Raw genomic sequence first — 21,890 nt, 5'->3', positions numbered from 1 at the left:
GCACCTGGTGATAAGTGGGGGAAGAGCCCTCTGTGTGGCTGCTGCTCCAGCCCAGCTAACTGTTTGCAGTATCCGGGCACAACTAGAATCTGTGGCTTATGTGTGTGCTTTCCAACCTGTCTGGGAGGCTCAGACAACGTCATAAATGCACAGGGGCCCCTTGTGGTGGTGCGTGCCTATAATTCCAGGACTTGAAAACTTGATGTGATTGTTGAGGTCAGCCTGGGCTATATATAGTACTTTGTGGATATGCGGGTTTGTAAGACTGCATCTACAGCATAGTAGTGAATAGTAACAGAAAGATAGTATGGTCAAATTCAAAGTAATTCTAGAAAAAGTAGGTCGGAGCTGATTCCTAGTGGGCCTCTGAGAGTTGGTTAGGGATCCGAGGGCTCCTTCCACAGGGAAAAGGGAATAAATGGAGACTTTTGAGGCAAAAAGTGATGAGGAAGTTTCCGAAGGATTGATCCGGCCACATCAGGACTGTCATGGTGGGGAGGGAAAAGTGAGGGGAGGGAGCTGAGTTTCCCTCTACAAATGTGGTATTTGGATTTGCTAGGGTAATCTAACTAAAGCTATTAGACAAAGGTTATCAAAGACTAGAGCGTGGGTTATGGTAATAGGAGCCATACGCAAAGAAGTCTGAGGCTGGTATGAATTCTCCCACACGCCCATGGAAAAAACAAGCTGTGGTCTAGGGTTGAGCAGGGTGGGCTTTCATGTGTGGGCAATGAGGAAAAGGCAAGAGAAGAAGACAGAAACAGAGAGATGGGAAGCAGTTAAACCAAGAAGAGAGAGGGTGGAAATGCAGCTTCTGAGTGTTAGATGTTGGGAGGTACATCAACAGAGCATTCAAGGCCCCTGGATGGGTTGTGTGGGTGGGGCTCGGCTGGGGTCCTTGGAGAGATGCTCCTTGCTAAGCAGAGGGACATACTCCAGCAGACTGGAAAGGAGGAAGGCTATTCTCATTATCTGCTGCTGCAGTTTGTACCATGCTGCTTCTCCCCAAAGACTCGTGATCTAGTTGTAGGGCTCATTGATTAGGGACAGCAGTGGCTCTCACAAATGAGCCAGGAGGAAAAATATCTTCATGATCAATGCAACAACATTTCACTTAGCAGCATAGATCAGGTTGTGTAAACTGTCATGGGTACAAGACCTTTCATACCAATTTGTCAGCAACTACCGATAAAAATTAACATCCTGGTTCTGAGAGTCACTAGGTCTAATATCATTGACCTCACTGGCTACTGCTGGCTCATATGATTAACATCACACAAAGACGCAAGCTGTGTTCCTAAGTGCCTGTCAAGTAAACATGCTACAGCTTCAGGAAACAAAGAAAAATTTAATTTAAACATAGTATTTTAAATTAGAAGCCTGAGACATGGCAATTTCAAGCAATTAATAATCACTCTAATACTTGAATCAATTCAGGTCCTGGTGTGATATCTGTACCTCTAATGCACCAAGAAGAATTTTCATGAACAGCTTCTTTCCAAAGTTCGAATTCTACTACCATTCTGAATTTTAATCCCTTTCCTGGTCATTGTGAAGCATTACCATTGAATTTTAGAAAAACAAACGGTATTTATTATTTATTATTTACTTATTTCTGTATCTGGCCAGTTAGGGCCACCAGAGAGGTTATTTTTCTCAGAGTTTAGTAATGCAGAGACAAGTGTTACTTTTGGCAGTTTTAGCAAGATAGCTAGATATAGGAAAGACAAAAAGATTCTACATAGTTACTAATTGACGACTCCCAATCTTTCATATATTACAGCACAAGATCTTATACAAATTGAAAAGTTCCAATGAGATTGAATGTGTTACCTGTGTTAAAATATTGTTAGGACAGTGATATCCCACAGTGCCTGACAGCAGGTATGCCTGATACCCTGTTTCCACAGCAGTCACTGAAGTGCCATAAGGTACACTGCTTTGCTTCACATATAGGTAAAAGGCAGACTTGTGGTTTAGGGTCACAAAATGTTTGGTAAGGAACCATGTACTGAATTCCTATTACTCAAGGTTGAGTACCATGTTCTCTGTTGAGTTAAAGGCAAAGCTGCTCACTGGGCTTTGGAAGTTGATTGTAGAGCTAATTAAAGGACCCACAGAAGTAGCCTTTAAGCCCCAGGATGATAGATACTCAGCACTGTGCGTGAATAAGGCTCCACATCCCAAGTCCTGGCCACTGCCAGCATTCTGCATGTGTGTTAGGCCTAGAAAACCCAAATTTACTTGAGGCCACACCTGTTCCTGGCCATGTGACAGAAAGCTAGTGTGCACACAGAAAGGTAGAACCGACTCAGGCACAAACTCATAACTGCTATCAAAGCATATGAATTGTATTTACACTCAAAGCTCAAAATGTTAAGGCAGAAACTTTTTTCAAAAGCCAAATCACGTGTCTTGGTACGATAGTACATGTTGTAATCCTAGCACTCAGGAAAATGAGGCAGGAGGTTCAAGAGTTCAAAGTCCCTTTGGGCTATGTAGTGAAGACTTGTCTAGGAAAAAAAAACCCAAATGAATAAACAAACAATAACAAAACCCAACCAAAACAACAAAACATTCACAGTCCAAATCATACTAACCCAACCAAATCAACAAAATATTCACAGTCCAAATCATACTATCAACTTTTCCTTCTGGACAGATTTCTCCACAAGCATTGCAGATACTGAAAAGCATGAATCACAATTATGTTTTGCTCACTCTCCTCTAAGTCAGAAGAATTGAACTCCATGTTAAAGCTGTGGCATTTGTTCATCTCAGCTATGGCTGGAGCTACCATCTGAACATCTGGGGAAATAGAATGTCAATACATATCAACTGTCACTGAACAAGATATCTTTAAGGACAAATGTTCTCTTTTTTAGCTTCTTATACTTAAAGTACACTAAAGCATCTGCATCTGAAATGGTTGTATTCTATTGTTTGGCTGAGGACAGAACTCAAGTTGTCATGTATGCTCAGGACACAAAACACCACTGAGCCACACTCCCTGTCCTACCTTGTTTTGTTCTAAAATGAATGAACCATTTAAATCTACCAACATCTGCAGCTCTTTCTCTTAATATTGAAATCCACGTGGCTCTTGGTGGTGATACATTACAAATACCACCAACGACATAAATAGAAAATATAACAGGATAAAAAAAACGCCAGTGAGATGGGTCAGTGGATAAAAAAGTTTGATATAGAAACCTGAAAACAGGTTTAATCCCTCAAATCCACATAAAGGTGGAAGGAAAAAAAAAATGGCTCCATAATGTTGTCCTCTGGCCCCTACTTGAGCGTCACCTCCACACACACACCATGGCATGCATGCCCATCAAACACATACACAATAATACTTATAACTCTAAAGAATAAAATAATTTTTTCTCCTCTTGGTACAACAGCTGGGTACCCTGTAGTTCAATCCTGACGATAACTGCTCAGAATCAGTACAGGTTAAGAGTTCAGTCATACAAATGTGCTCTTCTTTCAGACACCAGTCACAAGTCCCAGCTTGTTGCCTGGACTTCTGCTAACTAGCTATAAACTGGGATTCCCTCTCCACCACCCCCAAAATACCTCTTCATATTTGATCATTTGTTCTACTGGCTCAACTCAGGGATATATTTCCTGGTTCATTACAGAGGCTGGCACAACAGACAGGGATGGACAGTCTTTTGAATGAAGGACTAAATAGGACCAGGTCTTAAAGTGCTGCCCCTGTGCAAGTGGCCCCTACCTCCTCAGCACATGGATGTGTTCAACAACCTGGAAGCTCCCCATATCCTGTGAACCAGGGTTCTAGGGAGGTCTCACTCTATAGGCATGATTGGATAAATTATGGGACATTGGTAATTAATATAATCTCTCTCTTCATGCTTGAAGGTGGTGGGATGAAAATCCCATTGGCCCTATGAGGTCTTAGTCTTCTAGTGACCAGCCTCCATCCTGAAGTTACCTTGGGATTTGGCTACCAGTCATCTTACTAGTGTACAAAAGTCAGTCTTACCACTCTGGAGATCCAAAGGTCTCAGAATTTCTTCTGTTAAGAACCATCAACTAAAGCCAAATACTGAAAAAGTTGCTCCTATCACCCCTATCATGTAGGACATTACATGGGTTCAAGAACTCTGTGCCAGGGGACCGACCTCAATGTCTTTCCTAAAATGTCACAAGATAATGAAATTGTGTATTACAAGCAACCCTCATAAATTTTATTTGCACCATTGTAAACTTTCAAGCCATAGACAACGGAATATTTCTATCATCTATCATCTATCATCTAATTTCATTAATGAAAAATAGTTAAAAATATTTTTGGAGTGAAAGATGTAGAATTCTCAAATATCAGACATGAAGAAGGTACTCAGTAGCTAAGTAAGCATGCAGACTAAGAGGATGTGTCTGTGCGTCAATATTCACTGTTGAGGTAACTATAAGGGCCAATCTACTCTATACTACTTGTAGGTTTTTCAAATGCTTTAACTCATAGTATGTTTGTGTTTCTTAAAAAAAGAAAGAAGTGTGTAATTGTGGCCTCAAGTCTCCTAACAACTGGGTGTGGTGGCATACCCTGATAATCCCAGAACCCCGGGATTCTAGCACTTGAGATGCTAAGGTAGAAAGATTGCGAAGTACAAGGCTAGGGTGATTCTGTTTCAAAAAATATGCCCCTGTGTGGGAAGAAAGGAAGGAGAGAGACAGGGAGTGAGGGAAGGAGGGAGACAGACAGAGAGGGGGAGAGGAGATTTATATGCAAACTTCCATTTATAAAATTACAAGCTATTTTATCCTTTTTTAAGAATCAACTTTTCGCCCTGGGCACCTTGTTCCCCAGATACAAAAAACAAAATAAAGCAGGGTTATTTCCAGCTTAGGGATGTGGCCATGAGACTAAGTTCTGGCCAATGGGAAGAAGACCAAGGCTGTGGTATACATGTTGATATACAGGGGTGCTCAGGCCTCCCCCAGGGGGCTGCAGAGCCAGGCTTGCTGGTATGAAATGAAATGCAAGTGAAATGAAAGTCTATCCAGGTGCACTGGGACAGCCACCTGAAAGGAACCTTAGCACAGACAGCCGAGTGGCCTGAGCAGCATTGCAACACATTTGTTCACACAGGAAAGAGAAAGAAATTCATGTCACGTTTAAACCATCATTAGGATTTTGTTACAGCATGCACCCATGTCTAACTACAAATAATACATTTACACCAGAAATTCTCAGAGGCCCAAGGACAAGATTATACATATGATCTAGTTCTTAGGATTCTCAGTTAAGTAAGACAACATGTAAGCAGCTGTTAGTATTCTGAATTTATCCTGACTGACCTCAGTACCATGGATTTCGAGAAGTAACTTCCCCCATGTGTCTTCTTGTTTAGTGAGAACAGATACTCCCCCTCCCCACCTCCTAAGAGGCTCTTAAACATATGCGTACCCTGTCATAATTCTGAGGTGTACACACCATGCCAATCAACACTAACAGAATCCATGTGTTCTGAAATTATTCCAGGAATTATCAGTTTCATGGAAACTGGCATGCAAAGCCACCAAGTTCAGGCCAATCTAAAACAAGGCCTGAGAGTTCATAGTTTATATGCACCATTACGAGGAAAAGATCCAAATTTAGGATGAAATGATCAGGTTTTTGTTTGTTCTTGTGCTAGAGACGGGCCCTGGGCATTCTTCCCACATGTTCTGCTGCTGAGCCACTTGTCCATGCTTATATTTTCCACTAGTAAAACCATGATTGGACACTAGATTTAAGATCTAGAAGCTTGCTATACAACAGCACAGTATGTAATATCAAGAAAGACCAGAAGAAATGCAGGAGGAAACTACCTTGGCCCGATGTGCCCGCAGGACATGGGGAAGAGAGCAGAGGCTCACACACAGTCATTGAGCTAAGCTATGTTCCCTTTCAGACTGGGTGTTGAGGCACAAACACCCGCCTGAACACACTACTTTAACTTGTATATTTACGTTCACACTGAGTGGCACTCCTTTAAAAGTCAGGGTTTGCCAACTGTCCTTACAGGCTGGGTACAGGCAAGACTGCCAGGTCTGGAGTAGAAAAAGGAAATTGTGTTTCTGCCACTATTTAGAGATGACAAGACATTCTGAAGATTTTTGGTTTTGTTTTTCACACTGTCCATCCTTATTTGACAGTCGTGACTAATTTCATATTTATTTCTAAGATTTGGGGGAAGGATTGGCTGCCCAGTAGGAACTGAAATGCCGCAAACAGAATCAAAGGCTGATTTCAGATGTCAGGCGAGCAAGCCTGAGGACAGAAAGGCAGGACAATGGGAAGTGGAAGGGAAGGGCAAAGTGAGCTGGACCGAAGAGAAATGAGGAAAAGATGAGTTATGGGAAGAAAAGGGGCAAAAATTCTCCCATACAAAGACAATTCCTTTTAGATACGTGCTTGTCAGCTACAGCAATTCCGTGACATTGTGTCCTTTTAAACGAAGCAATAATTTGATTGAAACATGCTGTGAGAGATTAACATGCAGTAATTATAATCAAAGAAGTGCCATCAGCCAGCAATCCTTCACACTGACAAGACTAAGCACCCCCCCCACCCAGAGAGATAGACATAAAGACATAGACACAGAGACACACAGAGACAGAGAGAAAGAGAAAGATAGATAGAGAGATACAGAGAAAGAGACAGACAGACATAGAGGCACAGAAACAGAGAGACAAAGACAAGAGACAGAGAGAGATAGAAAAAGATAGTCAAAGAGAGACAGAGACAGAGAGATACAAAGAGAGACATAGAGGCACAGAGACAGAGACATAGAGACAGGAACATAGACACAGATGACAGAGAGACAGAGACAGAGAGACAAAGAGACAGGGAGAGACAGAGACACAGAGACAGAGAGACAGAAAGATAGAGACAGAGATGGAGAGACTTTTTTGTTTCCATTTTTCTGGTAAGATGGTAAATTTTACTTGGAAGATGTCACAAGCATTTTGAGATTCAGACAAATCTGATAACTTTACTCTAAGTCCATCACTCACATGGAAAGACAGCACACATCTCTGGTTCAGGGAAAGAAACAGAAAGAGACAGATATTTTATTTTTCCAACCTTTGACATTATCTTAAACACATATTGAGGCGATTTTGTTTTTGAGGAACTGGGGCCTCATCTATGCTTGGGCAAGCACACTGCCAGTGAGCTATACCCTAATCTTCAAGTAACTGCAGCAGCTGCTGTTACAGGGAATATAGGAGGGACGTCAAGCTCACTATGGACAATGTCTAGGCTCATGAATTTCAGTATCTCCACAAGGCATGACAAATATCACACACAAAAATGAATATGGAAACAGCAAGACTCAGGCCAACTCCCATGTGTTTCTAGTAAAAGACAGCATTAAACAGGCCAATATAATATCCAGGACTTTCTGAGAAAATAACGCTTAAAAATCTGTAAGATGTGAAAACAGTTTTCCTTTAGAACAGTGGTTCTCAACCTTCTCCATGCTGCGACCCTTTAACACAGTTCCTCACGCTGTGATGATCCCAACCATAAAATCATTTTCATTCCTTTATAACTGTAAATTTGCTACTGCTATGAATCGTAATGTAAGTATCTGTGTTTTCCCATGGTCTTAGGCAATGCCCTGTGAAAGTGTCAGTCGATCCTCAAAAGGGTTGTGACTCACAGGTTGAGAACCACTGCTCTAGACAGACCAAAAACCACAGTTATCATAAAACTAAGAAACTATTCTGTGGAGATCATTTTCCCAGAGAATCTCTGGTAGCAAACAAACAGAGGTTGTCTACATAGTCATTTTAAATTACTGAATGTTTCAGCTTCTACTTTGTTAATCTGTATACAAACACAAACACATTACAATAGTGGGCATGGAATAAACAAGGACAGAAACTGAAAGAAAATCATAAACTTAAAAGCTTAATGAAATGTTCTCTCTATGTAGTTGACTGCTATTACTGGCTAATCACTGCATAAGTTACCTTCCATTGAAAACTTCACTGGCTGAAAAACTGTAACAGTTTGTATTAACTTTGATGATGCTATTCGTTGTATTAAAAATATAATTCAGAAATAAACTATAGCTCAAATATGGACTAAACATGAGAACGTTTTCAAGAAAGAAGCACCGTGTGGCTAGGGACATAGCTCAGCTGGCAGAGTGCAGCCCGAGCATGCACAAAGCTCCAGGTTCAATCCCCAGTACCATATAAAACCATCATGGTGCACATGCCTGTCCTCCCCACACTCAAGAGGCACAGCCAGGAGGACCAGAAGCTCAAAGTTATTTTTGGCTATGAGGCCAGCCTGGGCTATGTGAGGGCCTGTCTCAAAGACAAGACAAAACCACCCCAGTGATCTAAGCCCATCTAAATAGGCACTGTTTCCGTATCAGGTGTTCTGCTCCACTACACCCTTGTCCATTAAACAACTTCTTCACCCACGTGTTGCACTGTCACAGAAACGCCCACATTTCCACAGCCAGCCAGTATGTGTTAAATTAGATCTTGTGATTAGTCAGTCTTACTGCACTTCATCTTGCTTCATTACCAACGGGAAATGAATGAACCCTCAACCTACGGGAAGTGGAAGAACAACAGTTCCCTTGCTACCATAGGTAACTGCACACTCAAAGGTGGTGTGATTAACCCAGATGATGGACATATCAGATGACATCCAGACAAAATGGTGCTCCCCCACTTCTCATCTGAGAGTTCAGGTCTAGGTTGGTCGGTCTGTCCATCTCTCCCTCCCCTCCTCTTTCCCTTCTCCCTCTTTCTCTCTTAAACATTTTCAGTTAGCTGCCCATGGGGCCATCCTTCTCATACCTGGAAGACAGGAAGCAGGTCATGTGTGCTGGAGAGGAGGTTTCTCTCAAGTAAGTATAAATAAGGTTGAGTTGAACTATATGTTTACTTCAGTTCTGCTGTTTACCCATGATTCCAGTTTCTAACAAAAACAGTCTTTGGAAAAAAGCTAGGAGTACATGTCTGGGCTCATTTCTAGATTGAAACGTACACTCAATCACTGGCACAATTTAATTAACTTCTACCTCAACATCGAAGTCCATTAAATGAGGACAATTATTCTGCACAAGGACCCATCTAATGAGGCAAGGTTTGGATAAATGAATTGTCATTCTGAGTAAACTTTGAACCCTGGATTTCAGGTCTGCAGGGACCTTGGGCTTCATGTATTCTAAGGCCCCTGTTTTTTGGTTTTGTTAGTTAGTTAGTTTGTTTGTTTATTTATTTATATAAAATTATATATGTATATATATGACAACAGAGAAGAATTATTTCTATGCAGTTCTAATGATCTCATCATTAAGTTAATGCGAATTTATAAAGTCTCCCAGTGCTTCAATTATGGTTGACAAATACATTCTCTGTATTAGCAGTTAGGAGAGGAGCTAAAGGAATTGCAAAAACTAAACACAACACATCGAAAACAGCGTCGCCTAAACAAACCAAACAGAAAAGTGCAGTGCAGCAGCCTGGAGCAGAATGGAAGCCACATCCTCATAAAAGCCCAATTGCTCCGACTTCTCTGATACCACTGGGAACATTTTTGTTGTCACTGTACATAGCTGGGCCATGTCTTTGCCCTTTGTGGGGAAATAAGCTTTGACTGATCACTGGTGCTCTTCATCATCCTGAGGCACCTGGGGCATGTGCTAATGAATTTAGCTTTTCCTTGACTTTATTTTTATTAGTGTGCACATAAGCAGAGAGCCCAATGTTTAAAAATGACAGCTCCACTATTTAAAAATAGTGCTGCAAAAGGCCTTGAGTGGCATCCTTGTTCTCTGTCTTGGCAAAAGTTACTTTCCCAGTTTCAGAGGGTTAAAGGTGATAGCCTTATGAAACATTTCCAGGGAGGCAGATTCTTCAGCTTTCAGAGCAGCAACATAACAGTAACATCTAGCCTAATCTAACACAGCAGATTTCCTTGCTATTTCAATTAAGTCTACTTTTTCGGGTTCCAAACTTTCATGTTAATTTTTAAGATCTTTGAATCTATTAAAGCACTTCCAATGTACTTGCTTTGGAAGATGTGGATTACGGTCATCGCGGCTACCACCAGGCAACAATCCCGATTACCCAGCAGCCACCACCTAACAGGCGGTGCTTTTCCTCGTTCTGTTTACTCCTTACGTCACCACACTAGAAGATAAGCCTGTTTTCCTTCAGTTGTGTCTGCAGTATTTGCTAATAAAACAATGCCTACATAGCAGTAAGTCAGAGATATTTATACAGAGAACAGAGGGATTAAAGTTTCAAAGGCACTAAATCACATGGGTGTAGAGGGTGAGTAATGAAGAGTGCACCTCTTAAAACATGGAAGTCATGTGTAAAGTTAAAACTTGAGAGTATGCAGAAGCGTAACAAGTATAAAGATATAATGTAATACATTTCATTGTGTGGGGGGGCTGTAGTTCCTCTCCTGCAGTAGACTATTTCTGAATATCCTAAAATGGCTTGGTAATAAAACTCTGCAAATGGATTTTGCTAGTAGCTGATAAATCAGAGCTATCCACTAGACATGTTGTTATAGTATAATTTCTCAAAGGAACTTTAAATTTCCCAGTGATGGCTGTATACAAACATACAAATTCCCCACTACATATGAACCATTGAGCCTTGGATTTCAAGCATCATACTCATCAACATTCTGTTCCACAAGGTTCTAGAAACACAGCAGCAGTATCAGTAGCATGAGGTGACCTCACTTCCAATGTCCAGACAATTCTGGAGGTCACCTACTTGCATCCTCAGGCTTCACTCAGATCTAGGATTCTATGGTTCTTTGGTCTATGTTGGAAAGGACAAGCAGATCCCTTTCAGGGAAGGAGCTTGTGGTACATGACGCTTCAGCGCTCATCTCGTTTATGGCCTGCTCCATGTCTCCAGCTGATTTACTAATGGAGTCCAGACCTGGGACTCAAGGCTTTAATAGCTCATTTTAGCACATTTTCTACAATACTGATGGGTATTCACCTGCCTTAAAATACAATTTTCCACAGAAGCAAGCAGTCCCAGCTATGAAACCTAAGGACCACCCAGAGGTGTTTGTTGTGTAAGCACCTTTGTGAAAATCCAAATGGATTTTGTTCACTCCCTCATTACGTCCTCATCATCCCAAGCGTGAGAACTGAATAGGCATGAGTCCAATTCTGATTATGACCTTTTCTCAAAACCACTTTAGTGGAAGGCCTAGCAGTGTAGTTCAAACTGTTAACCTGGACCATGTTAGACTGCAGAGGCTGGAGGCAGGTCATGAGGCTGGACATCAAGCCCCGGAGAGAGGGGAGAGCGATGGCCTTCACTCTTACAGGCAAGTGTTTAAGACCCAGAACAGATCTTTAAAAGGTTCTCAAAATAATGGCAGTGGGACAGACGCAGTCAGTGTCCTACTTTAGAGGCTTGCAAACCTAGCCACATATCACCATACCCTGGGGACCTGACAAGGCCTAGGTGAGATGAACTCCCCAACTCAAGCCACTGGATCACAATGTCTGAGTACTATTTGTGTAAGCATGCTTCACTGGGACTCAAGTACAGCTACAGATAAACTACATTGGTCAATTTGTCACATGACATTGCAAATAAAAGACAAGGGGTTTGTGGAGGTGGCTTAGTAGTGGTGTGCTTGCCTAGCATGGATGATGTCCTGGGTTCAGTCTTAGCACAAAAACCGATGAGCTAAAAAAACTACAAAGAAAAAAATAGTATCAAAATAAGTTTATGTACATATCAGTTACATAAAATCACAGCAATACTTACAGTATCTAAAAACTTCTCTATCTACCCTCAAAAAGCTTAGCTATAACAGGGTCTAGCTAGGCTTACTATTGGCCTGGTGACCCAGATGGGGAAGGCAAGCTCAGCAAAGAAAAAGTTTAACAAAATTTTGTTCTATCTTTCCAGCATTCTTCATATTCCTCTAAAAACCCCTTTTCAAGGTTACGATGAACTTGGTGCTGGCAGGGAAGGAGATAAAAATTTAACAGAAAACAAGGGCCTGCTCTCAATCAGGGTTCTATCAGAGCAGTGCTCAACAAAGCCCCTAGGTCAGCCGTTCCCAACCTTCCTCATGCTGTGACCCTTTAATACAGTTCCTCATGTTATGCTGACCCCAACCATAAAATTATTTTCATTGCTACTTCGTAACTAATTTTGCTACTGGCATGAAGCACAATGTAAATATCCATGTTTTTCAATAGTCTTAGGTGACCCTTGTGAAAGGGTCATTCAACCCCAGAGGGCTGTGACCCACAGGTTGAGAACCACTGCCCTAGGCTCAGCACCAAGAATATTCAGACTCTACTTGTCCCCGCACCCCCCCACCACACACACACACACACACACACACACACACACACACACACACACTACAGAGCAGGTGTAGCCTCTGAAGAGCAGGAAAGGACTGGTTTCCTCACCCACAGGCTTAAAGCCAATCAGCCATCAGCATGGAGGCATGTATGATGACCAAGGCAGGCTGCAGGGTCACTTCTATACAGAGGTGTATTAACAGAACACACAGAATGACAGCCTCATAAAACGAAAAGGGGAAAAAGCAGCTACAGCTTAAAGAAACCAGGTCAGGTTTAATGAGAAGCAAGGTAGACTTCCCCTTTCCTATTAGCCTGCTTGGCTTGCTCGCTTTTTCCAAGAACCGGCTATCACAAACACACTTTGTTCAGAAGGATGGATAAGGAATTAGGCAATGAGTATAAGGAAATAGGAAGTAACCCATCAGACAGTTTTTTTTTCCCTTTGCTTGAAATAGAAATCATTAGTTTCTGCAGAAGCACCTGCAGGCCAAAATTACTTCATTCTCTGCAGGAGGAAAAGGGTTAATAGAAGCAGCACCCCTGTGCACAGCAGGGCAGCAGGGCAGCCTGGGCTCACACCTGTCCTCTCCTCCCTCCCCCCAGCTCCTCCACTCATGGCTTCCTGTCTTTATGCCCAGGCTGGGAATGCCCAGTGATGTCTGTCCTGTTTCTGGGCAGGTGAAAGGCAGAGCAGCAGAAACTGCTGGATTTTTCTCTAACATTTCTGAATGTTTCAAGTCAGAACCTGAACGGCGAAAGCAAAGAAAATCTTTGAAAACAACTTCAATCACGTCCCACAATCACAAACAAATATCCAATGGCTAACCCTCAGCATTTTTTTCTATCTAAAAGAATAAAGAAGTAGGTGAAAAGAAAAAATGTTAAAAATTATTATTCAGTGGATTTCACTGCTGCTTGCTATTTGGGTGCTATTACTAATTCCTAAACAGAGGGTGTTTATCATAGATTAACGAAGATTTCAAAGCTGCCTGCAAAGGATGCTTAAAGGTTTGCCTGTTCCCTACCAGCATTCTCCATTCTTCTCTGATAAAAGTATAAAAACCAAATCCACCCATTCATTCACTCACTTATTCCTTCATTCATTCCACCTACATCACTGGGTGACTCCTATGCCTGGTGTCACCAGACAGGAAAGATATGCCAAATTATGAAATCACTTTGGTGATTATATGAGGATCAAATTATTTAGAAAAATCGTTAAGTTGGTTGCCTTTAAGCATCTCTAAAATTATGATTTTAAAACTCAGCTTGATTTGGTGATAGAACGCTGCATGAATTGTTGAAGTGTTTCTGTTCTATTCTTGATTCAAGTAACAACAGAAATAAAAGCCTTCTCTCAGAGCCCTGGCATTCTCTTTTCTACTCTATTCAATGCCGTCAACTTCTTCCATTTCAATGTTAACACCCGTTGGTAATCAAGCCAATCTGTCCCATGTGATCACTGGGGCCTACTCTGTCGGGGCTTGCACACACATTTCCACAAGTAAGTATCTTCTGTGAGAAAGACATGAACTATCGCGTTTGGTTGTTCTCCCAGGCTCTGGTGGGTACAGGAATAAAGGAATGTCAGAACAGCTCACTCAGGCTTCCAGAGACTTCATTTCTTTCTTTCCTCCTCGGTGCCACCAGGGCCATGTGTAGGGGCTACCATATGGCAACATGGGCCCCATATGGCTCCATCTCACTAAGAGAGACTCTCAAGAACGTAAAAATGCTGCTGTATACTTTTATTGCAGCCCCTTCTCGTTCCCTCCATCTGTCTTCCATATGGCTTCTGCACCTCCATTAGGCCCTCATACATGAGTCTCGAATAGGAGACTCTGTCAACATGACCTAGGTGTCACTCACCTCTGCCAGCGACGAGGGACCACTATTACTTTAAAAGTCCAATTCATGTAGTATCCAAACTAGAACAAACCATAACCACTTTTCTTCAATTTGAATACATGTATTTTATATTTATATCTTTAAGACTTATCAACAAAAACCACATGGCAGCTCTCTCCTTGAAGTTTCAAAGAGCCATGCCATTTCCCCATAAGATCCTCTCATATACATACATCAATCACTGTCTTCAAAGTCGGCTTTTTCATTTTCATGAAATTCTCCTTGAGAGGAAAAGTTATTACTTTATATTTTTTTCAAATGTCTTTACAAAATTCTGAAGAAGCACATGTGTCCATGTGTCCTTCCCTGAAATCGAATAAATAGTAAGAAATCAGGTGAGGCTGACCCAGACAAGGCTCTTCCTGAACCCCCTACATTAGGGCTGAGGGTCTATCCAATGTATCCTGATCCTCTTTGTTTTTGTGTGTTTGCCTGAAGAGGCACATGTGATCCTATGGTCAGTATCACTGAGAGGAAAGCAGAAATAAATGTCACTAGGTAACATGCATATTCCATTATAAACGGGAGGCGACTCGTGGCATCAGAGACATGGAGGTGACAGGTCATTTCCAGTATCAAATGGTGACCCTGTTAGTGAGTTCCTGGACCGTTTCTCTCAAAAGTAAGGAGAGCAGGCTTCAGGTTTAACTCAGCAATGGAGTACTTCCCAGCTTGCTGGAAGCCCTGGGTTTGATCCCGAGAAGCACAAGAGATTAAAAGAAAGGAATATACAGACTGGGTGAAGTTATAAAGAAGTGTGTGTAAGGGAACCAAATTATTATTAAATAATTTCTGTGCTTACAATGTTAAGAAGTAGAGAAATCATTCCACCTCTCCATGGCTCCACCCTGCCCTTTCTGTGACAACTTTCCTGTATTCTCTGCCCAACAACCTATGGCAATCAGCACATGGGGAACTGATCTCATGATGACATCTGTAGGCAGAGTATTGGAATGTTGCTCAAAGGCAAAAGGTGTGAATTTTCAGACACACAAAATAACCCAGTGAGTGCCACAAGGATACATTTATTTTATTGAAAATAGCCTATTTTGTGTGTATAAGCAATAACTTACTCTTTCCCAGTTGTATGCAAAATAAATACTTGACTTTTAAATTAAACAATGATATTGTAAGATACATGGCTGGGTCATACAGTTATTTTTTTAAACCTATTCACATATTTCACACATCATTGCTTCTCTTATAGTCCTTTATAAAGCACAGCTCATAGGCAGACAGAACGACTGGGACACTAGGGAACTTGCTCCTGGGCTGGCATTTCAGTCTCTTCTGTGTGTAAAACTCAAGCAGTTGCTCTGCACTAGTACAACCTACAGCTGCCTTTTCTGGATGCAATCAATAAACTGCACACTGTGGGGGTCCCAGGTGCCTTTGTAGCAGCAAAAAACGTGTATGGCAGTCATCAGATCAAGTTGCAAACTTCAGGCTACTGCCAGAAGCCTGTTCACTGGGTTAACTGCTCTAGGCTGAAACAGACTACAAACGCTGTTTAAGAGAAGCAACCACTCTTCCTTCTGTGAGAAAAGAAATTACCAGTATGACATCTACACAGAGAGTAACAGTGTTTCCAAAGGTGTACAAAGCTGAAAGCTTTGTCATTTGGTTTCAGCTGAATAAAATGACAAGATGTCTGAGCAATAAGGGTTTATCTCTGGTCAGGGAAGCTATGTCACATGGGACACTCCAACCCTTACTCTGGACAAGCAGTTTGTAACCACTTGGAGAGGGGCAGAAGTTGCTGTTGAGAGGAGGGGTTGCAGAAATTGTTTACATTTGGGCAGGGAAGCTGCTCTCAGCACCCCGCAGCATTTCCTACAGACCAGGTGAAAGCCTGTTGGTGGCCCCCTCCCCTTGTGCTGCTTTTCATAGCACAGGAGCTATTGAATACTGGCTTCTTGCCAAGTGGCTTTCCGTGAGATTTGGCAAAAATTACCAACCACACACATTTGCCTTCACCTCATTTTCTCTCCACAGCTACTTCCCAAGCAGCTGCTCAAGAACTACATGTGTCCATTTACTGGATTGAAACAAACAGCACAAGCTTAGGGAAAGCCACACAAAGCATATGCTTTCCCAGCCCATCCTGATTTCCCAAACAGTGGGAGCCTCACCCCTGCGGATACTGACAGGGTACCAGCTGCTGCTGCTTTGGGGGGCAGGAGACCCCCCCACCCCCACATTCCCCAATCCCCCCCACCCCAGCTTACCTGTTTCTTTGTGCTGGACCTCCGCCAGGTGCAAGTCATTCAAAAGGTGCTCCAAGATCTTCTCCGGGGTCCCGGACACCACCACGTACCTGTCAGAGAGCAGAGAGTCCACTGAGTCATCCTCAGTGGAAGACTGTGAGCGGCTGCTCCATTCATCGTCCTCATCTTCTTCGTCGATGTATTTGAAATAAGGCACATCGAAGGTAGGCAAGGGCAGCTGGCGCCCAGAGAGCGCCTCGGAATCTTTCCTCTCTAGATGGGGGTCAAAGACCCGCAGGCGGGAGCTGCCCATTGTGAACGGTGCCTAACAAAGGCATCCCCTAAAGGCTAAAAGATCTTGCCATCCTTGTCCTTTCCCTGGGAACTGAGTCCATCTGGCTGCTAAGAGCTCTGCAGTCAGCTAGAACGCTGGAGAGGCGGGGAGAAAAGAGGGAGGGAGGGAGGGAGGGAGGGAGCGAGGGTAGGGCAGGCAGCAGCGGAGCGAGCGAGTGAGAGGAGCAGGGAAAGGAAACAGCGAAGGGAAGGAGACCCAGAGCGTGCCTGGGCAGCGGGACCCTCACCTCGCGTCGCTCTCCGCACTCCCCGAGGTGGGGGCTGGGCCACAGCCGGCTACTTTCTTCAGCACCAGCACACTCTGGCCTTGCTCTTTCACCTGAACCGTGGTCACTTCATCATCTTGCTTTAATTGTAGATCAGAGTGATGGATGGGAGAAGGAAAGGGGAAGAGAAAAATTAAAAAGAAGCCAACTAGCGTCACCTCGTTTCTTTAAAGAGCTGGAATGAATTAGGGATGTGGTCAGGCATCTAATACTACGGAATCTAGGCTCAAGGTCTCTGGAAACACAAAAAGCCTTAGAGACATAAAGATGCTAAAGTAAAGTGTGCATGTGCGTGTGTGTGAGAGAGAGAATGTGTGTAGGAAATTAGGATTTGAAAAGTTTATTTTTAAAACTACCTTCAGGAACAATTTGATTTAGAAAATAGAAAGTTTAAAGTTTCAAAATGTACAGCATACTAACTGCATTTGCACTACTGTTTTCTACCTGGCTAATGTTGCTTAAACATTAAAACCAGAAAATCACAGCATAACTACTATTAAACACCAAGATAGTGGGTAAAGACTTGCTTTAAAAGGTGGGCAAATGGCTACCCATTGAATCACTCAGGTCAAACCCTGCCAGTTCTCCTGGACACACACACACACACACACACACACACACACACACACACACACACACACACACGGGGCGGGGGGGGGGGGGAGGAGACAGAGACAGCCTTAGATCTGGGCATTTAAATTTATCAGGCACTTGTTTTACCGGAGTACAAGCAAAGATGGATGTCTAGTTAGAACTCATCTAGACTAAAACCCCGATGCCACAGACCCCTGCACTGACTTTCTTCATGTCTGTCCCTTTTTAAAAAGGCGAGAAGCTTAACCATCATTCATTTCTGCACACACAGCTTCCACAGTGCAGAGCCAGGGCCTGCCCTGGCTCAGTCAGGGGGTGCTCCCTGCTGATCCAGCAGTATGGGCCCAAGTCTGAGCCATGGACACAAACTTTCAGGGCATTTGCTGTGACAGTCCCAGTGTGCAGTACCCAGCCACAGGAAGACTGCCAGAAAAAAAAAAAAAAAAAAAAGAACTGTAAGAGGCATATAAGAAAATCCAGCTTCTATGTTGCTGATGACTTGAAAAAAAAAAGCAAGAAAAGTTGAGAGCAGGTAGGTTTCCTCTTAAAGATGATGTCAACTCTTTGCAAAGGAAACTTGTGCTAGTACACTTCTGCTACCGACAAGACCCTACCTATAATTAGGTACAGAGACAAAGAAGGACATCCTGCCCTCCTGCATGGATAAAAGTGCCATCTCCAAACGCCTTATGATTGCTTTCATAGACCCATCATGGATAGCAGTATATTTTATTCTCTTTTTACTAGACTAGAAAGGCACTGATACCACCATAACTGCTAAACAAATTAGTCATATGACGGTGACCTCAATGCCCAATTTCTAAGAGAACGTAAGTCTTCTTGGATTTTCTTAAAAACAAACAATATTGGTCATTCTAAACAGCAATATAATTGCATGATCATTCTTTTTAAATCTCTTACTGGCAAATAATTTTGCAACGTAGAACTGATGTATTATGTTTCAGCAAGGTCAGACACATGGTGTCTGTGGCAATTAATGCTGGATATTCATTGTTCAACTCCCCAAGGAGGCCAGTGTGACTCCTGTAACATGAATACCAATGTGTAATTGCTATCTCTTATTTCTCCAAAGCCGTTCTTTTGTTATCCGTGCGGCTGAAGTGAACTAAAGTGGCTGGAGAGAGGGGCATATATGGACCCAAAAGGGGGAGGGGAACAGAAGAAGGCTGAGATGAGACACATGGAATAAGGCAAATAATTCTATTATTTGAAAGAACAGATGTGAAAAGACAAAATCCTTCCCTGGCTTCCTCTAATCGTAAGCCAATATTCATTTTATATGAGCTGCTGTCATTCTGAAGTACGTTTTACATCCTATGTGCACATGATATATGGCATTATTAACTTTTGCAGGCTGCACACATACATATGGATGGGCAGGGTTTCTCTAATGTCTGTGTAAGTGATATGTATTACATGGCTGTGCACACAGCAGTCATACTTTACTGGGCAGGAGAATAGCTGAATCAGATTGATGTACTATCAATAGCATCTTATGTCATTGTAATAGGTTCCATTTTGAAACCTGTTAAAAATAAAGAAGAGAAAAAGCAGAAAAATCAATGAGTAACGGAAGATGTAAATCACGGAAACCTGCTGTGAAAACACAAGAATTCTGTGTAGTACAACCATCCATGAAGGAGGGTTAAACTAATGTTCCTAATGTGGGCACCTTTCTCTATTTTGTCTTCCTCAAAAAGAGGAAGAAATAGAACCACTGAGGTTGTGGGTATGAAATTTTTATTTCAGTACTAGGACTAATGATGGAAAATACATTTAATGACAGATTGTCCACAAAACAGAAGCACTGAAGCTCCCAATTGACAGTCATTTATGTAACAAATAATGAGGTCCTCCTGTGGGTAGGGACACCCTGTTGGACACTAAATGGCCAGCAAAGATGAACAAGCCAAGCTTTGCTGTACTCTCAGTTAACTGGCGCCATGAAAACCCAAGTGCAGCTTGGTGCACACCCTAAAGCAGTGGTTCTCAACCTTCCTCATGCTGAGACCTTTTAATAAAGTTCCTCATGTTGTGGTGGCTCCCAACCATAAAATTACTTTCACTGCTACTCTATAACTGTAGTTTTGCTACTGTTATGAATTGTAATGTAAATCTCTGTGTTTTCTGATGGTCTTAGTCAACCCTTTTGAAAGGATCATTCGACCCCAGAAGGGTCTCAACCTACAGGTTGAGAACCACTACCCTAAGGTGTTGCTAAGTGCAGGGGACAGTTTGGCAGTCAAAGATAACTAAGTGGCCTGAGAGGCTGAGCATGCTGTTAAACAGGAGAAGGGTCTACAGAGGAATGATGTTCAGATCAAAGAGGTGATGTTTTAGTATTGACAGGACAGAGTACTGCAGATGTTTACCAGGCAGTTGGAAGGAAAACACTGTTTTCTGTACACAGGCCAAGGACAGAGACAAATTTGTTAAGAATCCAAATTTTGGCAATTGATAATGTTAAGGGAGAAGCGAAAAGTGGGCAAACTATGAAATGGGATTTAATGAGAAAAATAGAGTAAGAGATGACGAGGGATAGGAACAGTCTCGGGGAAAGTACTCAGAGATGATGAGGAACAGACCCCGGAGGAACCAGAAGGAGAAGGGGAGCAGTGTCAGGAGGTCCAAGGAGGGGCCTGCCATCCTTGAAGTTCAAACTGGCAAGCCTAGGGAAAGATTGGCTGGCATCACTCATGTTGGGGCAAGAGGTAAGAAGAAGCTACAGCCGGAGGATCACATGTTCAAGCCAACCTGGGATACTTACCGAAGTACTGACTACAACTTGAAAAGGGGCCTAGATTATAATACAGTGGTAGAGAAGCTCTGAAGCTCTGCATTTAATCTATAGGTGGGGGAAGAGGGAGAGGAGGAGGGGGGCAGGGAGGAAGGGAGGGAGGGAGGGAGGGAGGGAGGAAGGGAGGGAGGGAGGAAGGGAGGGAGGGAGGGAGGGAGGGAGGGAGGGAGGGAGGGAGGGTGAAGAGAGGTACTGAGTAAAGGAGGAAGGTGGGAGGGAGGTACAACCTGAGAATTCCAATATATAGTCCTGGGGCAACCTGAAGAACCCCAGCTAAGAATGGTGAGTAGGAACAAAGAACACAAACATAGGACCAGGCTACAAAAGAGACTTCTTCCTTTCAGAGAGAATCCACCACTCAGTGAAACAGAAATAAGGAAGCTGGAGAGATCACATGCAATGGTTTCCATCTTAGTACTGAGGCGGCTTCTGGAGGAGGGGTGTGGGGTGTGGATGGAAAAGTGGCCTCAGGGATGCAGCAGGGAATGAAGCAGTTATGAAGAGAAGGATCGCCTGGCAGCTTCATGAACTGCTGAGGCTAGAAAACACATGCGTTCGTGGTTTTATGACCTTCTGCTTTAAGTGCTCAGGAGCCTTAGAGGAAAATAGTGACTGATGAGGCCCATCCCGGGTAAGAGACAGCAATCAGCGGGTGGGGAGAAGACCCAGGGCTCAAGCACGTTAGGAAAATGGCCCTTCATCACAGAGTGTCTGCCTGGCTATGGAAGGGGAAGATCAATCGTGATAACTGAGGGGCTGCTGACTGTCTAGCACACCGGCCAACAGCGTAGGCTTGAATCAAGGTGGCAATGGTTCAGTGTGAACAGTTCTGAGCAGTGAAAACCAGGGGAGGAACAGAGGCCCTTGAGTGATACATGTGTTTCGGGATGGGTCCTAGGTTCCAGATATACAGCATCTACAATGCTGACAGTCCCCAAGTGGCTAGTGCACTAACAGCATCTTTAGTGTGAGTATTTAATCTTCCATTCTTGTTTCCCGAAGCAGCTTGAGCAGGTCCAGAGCTACAAAGGAAGAAGGCAGTCTTCCTTTACTTAAGACATACCCCTTTCCACACACCTACCTGAATTTATGTTAATGAGGTCATACTGGGAAAATCACCAAATAACCCCACCACAGGAGGCCTGGCTGCCAGGAGAACCAACCACCTGCTCAGAGGGCTGGGGACTCACAGCCCCTGTCCCCACCTCCAAAGGTCTCACTGGTCACCAGTGGCCAATGAATTAATCAATCATGCCTACACAAAGAAGTCTGCATAAAAATCCCCAAGAGATTTTTCAAGGGGTTTCTTGGATAAGAGTTCATCTACCTGTCCAGAGGGCAGCGCATCCCAGCTGCACAGAAAGGGGGCTCTTGTACCTGGGGCCCT

General features: G+C 43.1%; 1 protein-coding gene across 1 annotated transcript in view; it reads right to left on the bottom strand.

Moving 5' to 3' along the window:
• The window catches only part of Rapgef5 (Rap guanine nucleotide exchange factor 5), a 100,092-nt gene that overhangs the window by 52,918 nt on the left and 25,284 nt on the right, over positions 1-21,890 (bottom strand). The window contains exons 2-3 of the mRNA XM_059279578.1: positions 17,053-17,171; positions 16,493-16,581 (exon numbers count right to left, since the gene is read on the bottom strand). Coding sequence (XP_059135561.1) covers positions 16,493-16,581; positions 17,053-17,171 — 208 coding nt within the window. The remainder of the gene's footprint in view (positions 1-16,492; positions 16,582-17,052; positions 17,172-21,890) is intronic.

The sequence above is a fragment of the Peromyscus eremicus genome, chromosome 14 (assembly GCF_949786415.1).
Source record: "Peromyscus eremicus chromosome 14, PerEre_H2_v1, whole genome shotgun sequence".
Taxonomy (NCBI): domain Eukaryota; kingdom Metazoa; phylum Chordata; class Mammalia; order Rodentia; family Cricetidae; genus Peromyscus; species Peromyscus eremicus.
Note: the sequence above shows the minus strand (reverse complement) of the source record. Positions and strands in the feature narration are given on the sequence as shown.